The sequence below is a fragment of the Rhinolophus sinicus genome, chromosome 1 (assembly GCF_057876585.1).
Source record: "Rhinolophus sinicus isolate RSI-liver-muscle chromosome 1, RSI-T2T, whole genome shotgun sequence".
Classification (NCBI taxonomy): domain Eukaryota; kingdom Metazoa; phylum Chordata; class Mammalia; order Chiroptera; family Rhinolophidae; genus Rhinolophus; species Rhinolophus sinicus.
Window position 1 is genome coordinate 120320613 of NC_142501.1, and position 12546 is coordinate 120333158.

Below are 12546 nucleotides of genomic sequence, written 5' to 3' on the forward strand. Positions count from 1 at the left end.
TATGGGATGGATGAGAGGAAAAGGGAAAGCATGGCCAGAGGGCTATATAACATCCCTGGGCTGGGGGTATCCATGGGGTTCCAAAAGAAACAACTCAAAGTTTATCTAAAAGAACTCCTTACAAAGTAGTGATAAAGGATTCTCACAGAAAAATCAAGCACAGTAAATTATGGTAGCCAGCCTCCAAAACATTTAGTCCCCGATATCCCTATTCTTGGTGTTTATGCCCTGTGTACCAGTCCCCTCTCTCACTGGGTAGGACTGACCTGTGCAACCAAAGAGCCATGTGGCAATGACTGTGTGTGGTTTCCAAAGCTAGGCTTCTACTGTCTTCTCTTAGATCATTTACTCTGAGGGAAAGCAGACACCAAGTCAAAAGGAGACACAAGAAGCCCTGTGGAGAAAGTCCTGGCACTGAGACCTCTTCTAACAGCAACACTAGCTTCCTAGACATGTGAGCCGGGCCCCTTGGAAACAGATCCTGCAGTACCGTAAAGCTTGCAGAAGACTGCAGCCTTGGCTCACATCTTTACAACAACCTTGTAAGATGCTCAGGCAGACCCACCCAGCCACACCTCTTCTGCATTTCAGACTCATAGAAATTGTGTGGGATAATAAGTGTTTAGTAGTTTAAAATTATAAGGTTTGTGAAAATTTGTTATTCAGAAATAGAAAATGAATAAACCAATAATTAAAATTTTAAAGGATTCCAAACCCTAAGAAAATGCCATGACATTGTTAAAAAAAAACAAAAAACAACAACAACAACAACAAAAATAACAGAAAATTTTGAAAAGAAAATCAAATTGGCCTTCTTGATTTGAGAAATAAAATTAATGATATAAATAATCACGGTGGATGAATTAAATTGCTGAAAGAGAACATTAATGTTATAATTACTCAACTGGCAAATAGCTATGAGGAAGTTTTAAGGTATAGCATATAAATATAGAGAAGGAAAATGGGAAAGGTAGATTTATTTGAAGGATAGATCATAAAAGCTAATGGAGTTCCAGAGAGAGAAAAAGAAAATTGAGGAAAAGCAATTTTCAAAGATATAATGGCAAAGAATTAAAGTAACACATGGATTTAAGAAGCCTAGTGAACCTCATGTTAAATATTGTAAGAGTAAATCTAGGTCTAGACTCATGGAAATGAACTAGAAAAACAACAAAGAAAGGAGAAGATTATGTTAAAAACAGCCAGAGATTAAAACACAATTACAAAAGAACTACAATTAGACTGATAGCTGACTTCACAACAGCAAGAATGGAAATTAGAAGACAGTTGAATATTATATTCAAAGTTCTGAGAGATTTTAACTGTTAATGTAGAGCAAAACAGAACTCAGGAATGAGAGTGAAAAAAAAAGGCTTTCAGAGCATAACATCCAAAATCAAACAAAAAATGATTTCACTGCACTAGACTCTTACCAAATGAACTGTATAAATGTGGACATCAGAAAGAGACCAGTGAAATCAGAAAGGACTGTGATGCAAAAGAAAATAGACAGCAAAGAAAATGACAAATAGGTAATCTAGCAATACCAATGGGTGATGAGTACGCTCACAACAGAATCTTTATACCCTGCTGAGAAATACAGAAATTTATGCAATTGCTTTGGAAAACAGGTTGGCATTATCCCATAAAGAAGTTGCTCATGCTCTGTGACCAAGCAGTTCCACTCCTAGATACAACAGGAGAAATGTACGATACAAATAAAACCTCAAATGGAATCGACTCAAAAACCATTCATGGTAGAATGGCTATAAATCATGTAGTGAAACATAATACAACAGTCCGAATAACTGACCCACAAGAACGCAGAGGACCGTGGATGGATTTATGCACAACGTGAGGAAAAGACCAGGTTTCTGAAGATTTTGTACAGAATGAGTCCATTCGTTTAAAGTTCAAATCTAAACAAGTTTATTTATTTAAAAAGGACCTACATGGTGCTCACTATACATAGTCACTATTCTATGTATTTTCACAGTGTTACACAATTAATCACATAATGACCTAACAAATAGGTATTCTAAAAGATTGTTTAGTATATATACAAATGAGCAAAATGAGTGACAATCTCTGTCATAAACTTATGCTATGGAATTGAAATGAAAGATTTCTTTGACTGCCTATAAGCTATTTTATTGCAGTGATGGCATACTTGGCTTTGAATCCATTGAACCTACTGTGTGCATGACATAGGGATGCTGTTAAGAAATGTTTATTAAATAATTTACTGTATAAATTAATTAGTTTCTATAAGTTTCTTCTGAATTCTATAACTTCAGAAATTATTACTTTAAGAGTTTAAAAACTTCTAGGTGAATACTTCTTGTTTGGGTCTCCCTTGCAACCTTGAATCTTGAATATGTGCAGGTATGTGAAACAAAGATGAGGAGACGTTAGATTCCTGATAGCAATGGAAGAACAAAGTTTTTTAGTACCTGGTAGACTGGAAGGATTAATCAGACCTTGACTCTGGTTCCTTATGTCAGCGTCCTGAACTCGCTTGGTTTTGGCTGATCTTCCAAGGCCTGTCAGGAGACCTCTTATTTATTCAGTGAGCTCCGAATAGTTTTTCAATAATTTCCATCTGCACCTTTACATCTTTGTATAACCAAAGATATCCACAGTTATTGGCCATTCCTAAGACCAAGAACACCGACTTAGATGTTTGCATGAGAAAGTTCAGCAGATTAGCAATTACTATCAAATATTCTTTATTATGTTGAACATGAAGCATACTGAGAAAAGCTTTTTGTGTAAAATATTTAAAGAAATTGAAAATCTGCTAAATTGTACCTGTATATTATTTCTTGTCAAGGTAATTTGCCAGTGGACCTTCCAACTCCACCAGAAACTTCAGTTCCAGTAACATTACCTCCACACAACTGTACAGACAATGAATTTGTCTGCAGGTCCAACGGTCGTTGTGTTGAAAACACCCAGAAATGTGATTTTAGATATGACTGCCCTGATAAGTCAGATGAATCATCCTGTGGTGAGTTACTAAATTATTTATTAAATATAACCGTAAAACAGATCAGAAAATGCTTGCATAATCTCTAATTAGCATGGCCTAATGTCCTAGTTAGAAATTTTCAACCTGGCTCAGAACAATTTCTTAATGTAAAAACTATTTGTATAGAAAATTATAATAGAAGAATCAGCATGCCTTCTTCTATCGTGCCCAACAAGAGGTAAGTTTCTTTAAATTAATGTTTTGGATTCAAAACACTTGTTTTCATAGATTCTACTTGACTCCAGCACTGTCACTTACTAGCTCTTTTTTATCCATCCCCCTGTTTGACTCTATTCTATTCACACTCATGAAATAAGAGTATTTCCGGAGGAGACATGATAATACCCTCATGTGATGAAGTTCCTCAAATTTTGTCATTGCCAAAATGCACATATAAAATGACTGCTAGGGGTGGCCGGTTAGCTCAGTTGGTTAGAGTGTGATACTAATAAAACCAAAGTTGCAGGTTTGATCCCCACATGGGCCACTGTGAGCTGCGCCCTCTTTAAAAAGCAAAAAACAAAACAAAAAAATGACTGCTATGTCAAATGTGCATCATTTATAAGAAACTGATTCTAATACAGATTGGCCCTCCAACACCTGCATCCTATTGAAAGATGATTTTCATTTATTGACATCTGTCAATCCACAGCTTTTCCAGAATGGATCAAAGGCAAATTATTTAATTTAAAAGTAAACTTCCCAGCCAAAGATACAGTCTAAGAAGAGAAAAGTTAATCTATGTCTGAATGAGCAAAGCATAAAATCAGAAGGAGTGAACACTTTGTGATATTTTTCTTCCCCAGCTCTTTATTGACTAGTGTGTGTATTCACTGTACTATCATATTTGTCAAGGGTTCTGATAATATTACAGGTTCAGAACATACAGATAACAGAGTCCAGTGAAACTCTAATTTGCCTTATGTCAGCTTTGTCAAGAAATTCTAAACCTTTAAAATAAAAAAAGGTTCATATTTATTCTTTTTTTTCAAGAGGCTATTCAATTGTTTATTTATTACACATGATAATGGATGATACAGAAGCTTCATCTGCATGTTCAACTTTATCTTGTACATAATTCAATTTAGATATATTGCCTAGGATGTGCCAGCAATCACTAATAACCAAATAAACTCTATGACTCTGCTTGGTTCATATGACTCTGCTTGACACTTTTAATGGTGATCTCCAGGTCACAACACAGTAACTGTCAACTTAACTTCACCAAGGTTTCTGGGGAAAAAAAAAAAAAAAATGGCTTCTGTACCCAGATTGTAAATAAATTTCAAATAGAAACTGGCATCACCCTGAAGGAAATGTAACGTAACACACTTGGGGTAATTTACCAAAATGGCTTCACAGTAGACTAAGTTTACACAGCACATACATAAATAAATAAATAAATAAATAAATAAATAAATAAATAAATAAATAAATAAATAAAAAGACACATTCATTCAGCATCATGATGAGACTATTACAATTAGCAATCAACAGCATGGGTGCAAAAACGAAAAAATTCTACATTAAAACCCTTTGTGGAATGCTTTGCACTTTCCACAGAACAGAAACTAAAATAACATGTTATACAACTGGTCACAAATACAGTCCTCGAGTTTGTTGCCCATACACAGGTGTATTGTCTAAAACATGTCTTCTTTCTAGCAGCTAGGTCCTGCCACCTCTGTGCTTGGCTATTCACAAATCTGCGGTAACCTATAGCTTCTCTGTCATTTCTCTGGCTCTCCTCTCCTGCTAAGCTTTGTTTCCTGTCGGTAATTAAAAACTTCTGCCACTGCCATAGCTACTGCTGCTGCTGGATCTGCCATCACCACCTTGGTTTCATGGTTTGGCAAAGTATGGGCCTCCACCACCGCAATGGCCAGAGATTCTGCCTCCAATGTTTCCTCCTTTCATGGGTCCAAAAATTGAAGATTGATTGTTGTAATTGCCAAAATTATTGTAGCTTCTGCCACCTCCAAAATGGCTTTCATCATTACCAAACCCATATAGCCACCCTAATGTCACCATGTCCTCACCACCACGACTGACACCAAAGCCACTTCCACCATGGGCATTTCTTCCACGACCAAAGTTGTCATTCCTACCAAAACCACCTCCTTGACCACCACCGAAGTTTCCAGAACCACTTTGATCTCTTTGACTGGATGAAGCACTACCTATCTCTTGCTTAGACAGGGCTTTCCTTATGTCACACTTGTGGCCATTCACAGTATGGTATGTCTCTGTAGACAATCTTGTCTACAGAGTCATGGTCATCAAAGGTGACAAAAGCAAAGCCTCTCTTCTCACCACCGAGGGGTCAGTCATGATTTCAATCACTTCAGTTTTCCCACACTGTTCAAAATAATCTGTTAGGTGATGTTCTTCAGTGTCTTCTTTAATGCCACCAGCAAAAATCTTTTTCACAGTGAAGCGGGCACCAGGTCTTTGAGGATCTTCTCCTGAGACAGCCCTCTTTGGTTCCACAGCTCTTTTCTCCGCCTTGTGTGGCCTTGCTTTCATGGCTGCATCCACCTCCTGCACAGTGGCGTAGGTGACAAACTCAGAGCCTCTGGAGCACTTGGTGTTTGGGGTCTCATCACTACACAGTCTGTGAGCGTCCCCCATTGCTCAAAATAGCTCCTCAGACTCTCATTGGTCATTTCAAAGCTCAAACCTCCAATGAAGAGCTTCCGCAGCTGTTCAGACTCTCAGGGAGACTCTGAGATGTGACGACCGCGGTAGGAGAGACTTTAACAATGTTTACTCGGCGATTTCCACCCACAGAAAAGCTTGTATTTATTCTTTTAACCCAGAAAGAAATGCTTCTTAATGAAAAATAAATAAATTAACTAGATAATCTAAACTAAAAACTGATAAAGTCAAAGATGACTCACTCTGCGAGTGAGATGGGACAGTAATTAACTGAAGTGGCTAGGGATATAGTATTCTATGCATCACAGATGGAAGATAAATGATGGAAGACGTTATGGTATTCAGATTTTCTCATGGGAATACACTAAAATTCTCTTATGATCAGACCCAAGTTGTGGTGTTTGTAAAATTTATACAATGTCTCATTAATTACACCTAATGAGTCTTTAGTGAACACTGACTTTCTTCTTAGATTAACTTTGCTGTTTTAGTAATGTCTTTTATGATTGGATGGGAAGTTTTGATAAGTTCTTTAAATGTCCTGAATGAATGTCTACTACCGTGTTTTTCCGAAAATAAGACCTAACCGGAAAATAAGCCCCAGCATGATTTTTCAGGATGACATGCCCTGAACATAAGCCCTAATATGTCTTTTGGAGCAAAAATTAATTTAAGACCTGATCTTATTTTTGGGGAAACACAGTAATAAGTTATTTTTAAATCACAGGGCTATTTATTTATTTTGAATAAACATGAATTGAATTATTACCATTTTATTTCTGCAAATTGTGTGATCTGTCCACTTTGTAAGATGAAATATTATGATAAAGTTTGTCACCTACAGTCTTACATTTTCTATTTTTCAAATTGGGGGTAGGAATATAATGGAATCTACTCTCTTCACACTTTTTTAAGTGTGCAATGTGATCTTGTTGTATAGCAATATTGCATATCAGTTACCTGGCGCTTATTCCTCTTGCTTGACCTAAACTTTATGCCCCCTAATTGCTTTTGAAAAATCTACAATTCATATCTTTTTTAATGATGTGAAGAACAGGGTTTTATTGAATCCTAAATCTCTGAACAAGATAAATATAATTATATGGTCAATATGAATGTCAGGGATTAAGTAATACACCTGAATGTTATGATTAAACATCACCTTTTTTTCATGGAATGTTTCCATCTGAAGATTTACATTAAGTATCGAGCCCAAGTTTCTAAGTGGTGTAGCAGTATGCTGTCACTATTTATGATGTCATTTAAAAGCTGGAGTGCACACCAGGCTGTTTATGGTATACATAAGAACTCATTGAATTTAATCTTTAATTCAATTAGTGGATGATTTAAGACAGACAGGCACATGGACACATTCAGAGACAGAAAGATAGAAAAATAGATAAACATTTTCACATACAACCTATGTATTTAAAAAATACTGGACTTGTAATTTGTGTGCTATTAGAATATAGTCATTATAAGAATATTGAAAATTTTCAAGGAGAGAGATCCAGTATAAAAGTTATTGTAAATTTTACTGTTTTGCACTTAAGTAGTTTGGAATTTGGAATAATCCTTTCAGAATCTAAGCTAAAGTTTAGCTTTGTGAAATTATTGTTGAGAAAGAATAGACTTATCCGAATTTGGAGGTCATGCAAGCAATGTAAAGGTTATGTCAGAGAAGACTGGCAACACTTAAGTGGCAGCTTTAGGAGCTAATTAAAATCTCACCTTCTTATGAAAGCAGATTCTTTATCCCCATATTTCAGATACCATAGGTATTTGAATATATTACTCTTAGATTTCTTTAAAACTCTTCTACTAATTACACAAAGCATTGCCTAATTTTGAAAATTATGCTTAAAAATTAGATTATAACAAAAGAAAACTCAAGAGTAAGAAAGTACTGATGCAAGTAGAAATCACCATTTATTGACATGTTTGTTTTGATTAGCTGATCTTTATTCCATCCTAATCCAGCTATGGAAGTTTGCAGCTTTGAAAAAGGAAATCTGTGTGAATGGTACCAGCCAATCCCAGAAACTTTAATTCAAGATTCAAACACATTCAGGTGGGGTCTCGGTGATGGAACCAGTATTCACCATGGTGAAGAAAACCACAGGCCATCGGTGGATCATACAAAGTAAGTGACCACGTATTTTGAACGTGTCTCTTTGGAACTATTAAGCAGTTCCCAAATTTATGCCCCATCACCTTACCTTAGGCCAGCGCTATTGTAAAGATGAAAATTTCACTCACAGAATGTGAGGGCTGAGTGCATTTTTTCATATAAATTTGAAAAAAAAAAAAATAACCAGAAAAAGAGTGAATGCTCTTGTGAAAGTCTTAGAAACTAGAGAAAAGCCTGAGTAAGTAAAGGAAAATAATTTATAATATCACTACTCATTGGAAGCACTGTTAATATATTTAAAATGATCTATTCACTCCTCCCCACCAAATCCCTTCTCTCCTTCTCCTTCTTTTCCAGCTCCTCCTTCGTACCCTTGCCACTTTCTCTGTTCTTCTAATCTTTGCTCTTCATTATCATTTATTTGGGTCTTTTCTGTCTTATTTTAAAATATATTTATTAAAATATAGCTAACATGCAATATTATATTATATTAGTTTCAGATATACACTATAGTTATTCAACATTTATATACCTGAAGAACTCATCACCATGATAATAAGTCCCGCAACCATCTGACACTGTGTCACGCTACCACAATATTATTGACTATATTTCCTATACTGTACATTACATCTCCATGACTGCTGTGTTTTATACCTAGATATTTGGATCCCTTATTCCTCTTCACCTTTTCCTCCTTTTTCAAATACCTTAATTCTTATATAATATATTACAATGGGTCTTTTCTTTTAAGGTCATACCTTTCCCCTGTTTTGTAGTCCACAAATACAGAGGGTGCCAAAAAATATATATGCATTTTAACAAAGGAAAAAAAAAAAAACTATGTTAAAATTGTAATAGTCAATATATACCAATAGCAAAAGATGAATAGAAGTCACGTTTGACTTCTGCAATTACAAGAGGTGCTCAAAGTGGTTACCATTAGTGTCCAGACAATTCTGATTATGGCAAACGGCTGCTTGAGCAACGTTGACCAAAGTCTTAACATCTTTTAAAATGTGTATGCATTTTTTGGCACCCCCAGTATAGTGAGTTATCACTGTTCTACAAGATCCCAGCCTTCGTTCTTTCCTTTAAAGATTTCAAGGAAATGCTACTGAAGATGACAAAGGAATCCCCATTTATATTACACAGAATCTATTCAAAACCTTGATGCTTTCATACTTCTCCACTGTTAAAGCTTCAGGACCCCCAGCTTCTATGGCCACTACTTCAAAGAAAACCAGTGGTATATCTACTGCTCAGTAAATGACTGCCTTGTACTCAAGGAGAGCCAGCTGTAATACCCTCAGTATACAGTGGTTTTCTTTTCCTGGGCTGACTTTTTCACCTTGGTTTTCTGAGCTCCCTTTTGTTCTATTAAAATGGTTCCAGTTTTACCATCATTTGTTTTCAACATTAGCATCCCAGTTACCCAAAGTATATAGAATAGCATATATTAATATTTTGATAACCTAGTAGTTGGCTAGTAATTTTTGAAATTTTCTTATACAAAATTTCCTTGAGCTGCTTCTGACTCCCAAAAAACAAAGGGTGATTTCAGCAAGTTTCTCTGGCTCATGCAAATAAATCACCCTTCAATAATAATCTGTATTTCCATAAAGCAAAAGGCAGACTAGAATCTCACTTCTAATAGGTAAAGGTACATGGTTACTTCTTATAAGCACAATAATATCATTGGCTTTTCATGTTTGTCTCTCTCCCCCCAGCCTACCTCCAACACAGTGCCGATTCCCAGAGTAATCACAGGAACTGTGACTTCTCACTGTATTTGCTTTATTTCTAAGTGACTGGTATTAATAGGTCTCCATAATTATTTAGTGAATGAATTAGTTGATTAGGATCTATATATTTTTGCTTTATAATGATAGGCTCCCAAGCACATAATTAAATATATTTTAATAGGCATACTTAATAGTCAGAAAATGATTAACAGATGGGCTCTGTATGACAACAGATCACTGAGAAGGGAGCAGTCCCTCAGCTCACATCTCTAGCCTTCCTTTCCCCCCTTCTCTCTCAGCTTCTTCTTCAGCCAAGGCAGGTTTGACATTTTTTACTTTGTGCTAAGAGATACTTCTTATGTATCATATCCCTTACTTTATGGCTTATAGTAAAACCAAGTTCAGTTTTCCAAATTTTTATTTTTATATTTAAATGGGAACTTGTGTAATTTTGAAAATGCTCTTCTCTCTCAGCTGTCTGGCTCTAGAAATTTAAAGCCAGGTTTTTAAGACCATTGTACCTGGACAGTTTTCAAGACCAGTTTTGAAAATCAAAACGCTCTGTGCCAATTCTTTCTTTCTCACCACATACCATGATTCCAGTTCTCCTTTAACAAAATTACATAGGTTTCAGGAGTACCTTTCTATTATACATCATCTATATATCAAATTGTGTGCTCACCACCCAGAGTCAGTTCCCCTTCAGTCACCATATATTTGATCCCATTGACCCTCTTCTATCACCCTCCTCTTCCCTTACCCTCTGGTAACCACTAAACTGTTGTTAGTGTCTATGAGTTTTTGTTTGTTTGTCCTATTCGTTTGTTGCTTTCAGTTTTTGTATCTGACATATGAGTGAAATCATATGGTTCTGACTTTTTCTGTCTGGCTTATTTTGTATAGAACGATAATCTCATGATCTATTCATGTTGTTGCAAATGGCAGTATTTCATCATTTGTGCTGGCCGAGTTATATTTTATTTATATAAGTACCACATCTTCTTTACCTAATCATCTATCAAAGGACACTTTGGTTGTTTCCATGTCTTGGACACAGTGAACAATGCTGCAGTGAATATAGGAGTACATATGTCATTACGGATAAATGTTTTCATATTTTTGGGGTACATACTCAGAAGAGCGATTGTTGGATTATGTGGTAATTCTATTCTTAATTTTTTTGAGGAAATTCCATACTGTTTTCCATAGTGGCTGTACCAATTTACATTCCCACCAGCAGTATACAAGGGTTCCTTTTTCTCCACAGCCTCTCCAACACTTGTTATTACTTGTCATGTTTATAGTAGCCATTCTAGCAGGTGTGAGGTGGTATTTCATTGTAGTTTTGATTTGCATTTCTTAATAGCTAGTGAAGTTGAGCTTTTTTTTGTTGTTGGCAGTTTGTATGTCTTCTTGGAAGAAGTGTCTGTTCAGGTCCTCTGTCCATTTTTTAATTGGATTTTTTGTTTTTCTGTTGTTGAGTTGTATGAATTCTTTATATGTTATGGATATTAGCCCCTTATTAGAGGTGTTGTTTACAAATATCTTCTTTTATTTGATTGGTTGCCTCTTTGTTTTGTTGAGGGTTTCTTTTGCTATGCAGAAGCTCTTTATTTTGTTATTGTCCCATTCATTTATTTTTGCTTTTACTTCCCTTGCCTTTGAGATCAAATTCATAAAATCCATTCTAAGACCAAGATCCATAAGTTTAGTACCTATGTTTTCTTCTATACAATTTATTGTTTCAGGTCTTATATTTAGGTCTTTGATCCATTTTGAGTTAATTTTGGTATATCTAGACAGATAGCAGTCTAGAACATTCTCCACATTTTATTAAATGATGGGATAGTGGAATATGTGTGCTTATGTTAGGTTCATGGATTATAATCATGTGCATAGAATCTTTAGGTTTTCCTCAAGATGTAGCTCGAGGGCCATTGAAAACATATATATACACTATAGATTTAAATGCACATTCTGAAACACTTGGATCAGAACCTCATGGAATAGAACTAGGAATCTGTATTTTTAGTATAATTTCTGGATGGTGCTAGAACCTCATTTGGGGTTCTTCACGGCAGAAAGTGAGGAAGATATAATTAAAGGCAGAGCGTGGCTTCTTACCCCCTAATTCCAATTTTGATGAGAGTAGACTAATTTTTCTCAAAATTTAGTGACTGATTAAAAAAAAAAAATTAGTACAACATATTTCAGGACAAACAAAAAATTGTTTTAAGGTAATTGCATTTTACATTAAAATAAAATCCGTATGTTGTAAAGTAACTATTATAATTGAGAAATAATTTGGGAGAAAATTCTACCCTGAGTCAATCTAAAACGTATAATTTCAAGGCACCCTCTACATTGCCTCATTCATTGTACAATACCCAATATCTTTTCTCAAACCTTTTTGCCTATGTGTTCTTTTCTCTGATTCTAATCAAAATGACCCTTGTCTTCCTGTTGGAACAAAACAAAATGTACCAATCTCATGATTATCTGGAAAAGACAGATATTAAAATATTGTAGAATTTAGGGTTTGATTACAGACTGTTGAAAAACTAGTTGCGTATGAACATCTCATTCAAAATGCTGATTAGATGGAACATAATTTCTTAAATATTTTGCTTATTTGTTAAATGGAACTACTTTTTCTTAAATTTTTCTTTTTATAAATAACACTAACCATTGTCTTTCAGTTGGAAATGAGTTGTAGTCCCCACTGTTGCAAATGCACTACGTTCCCGTCTATAGTATGCATTTGTGCAAGCTTGACATCATAAACTAAAAGCCACATAAATAATGCAAATTTTCCCTGTGACATATCTGTGCATACCATAATGTATCTAAGTGCTGGATATAAGTGTTGATGAAAGCTTCAGTAAAACTGAAAATATTTTAATGTTTTCTGCTCTGCAACTGTAATAATTTTCAAAGCTTTAGCCTGTTAGACATTAAATACCAAAATTATTGCTTTCTGA

General features: G+C 35.2%; 1 protein-coding gene and 1 pseudogene across 1 annotated transcript in view; one reads left to right on the top strand and one right to left on the bottom strand.

Moving 5' to 3' along the window:
- MALRD1 (MAM and LDL receptor class A domain containing 1) overlaps positions 1-12546 on the top strand; it is a 544472-nt gene that overhangs the window by 146448 nt on the left and 385478 nt on the right. The window contains exons 20-21 of the mRNA XM_074324842.2: positions 2834-3010; positions 7670-7832. Of these exons, the coding sequence (XP_074180943.2) occupies positions 2834-3010; positions 7670-7832 (340 nt within the window). The remainder of the gene's footprint in view (positions 1-2833; positions 3011-7669; positions 7833-12546) is intronic.
- On the bottom strand, positions 4811-5754 carry LOC141568532 (heterogeneous nuclear ribonucleoprotein A1-like; annotated as a pseudogene).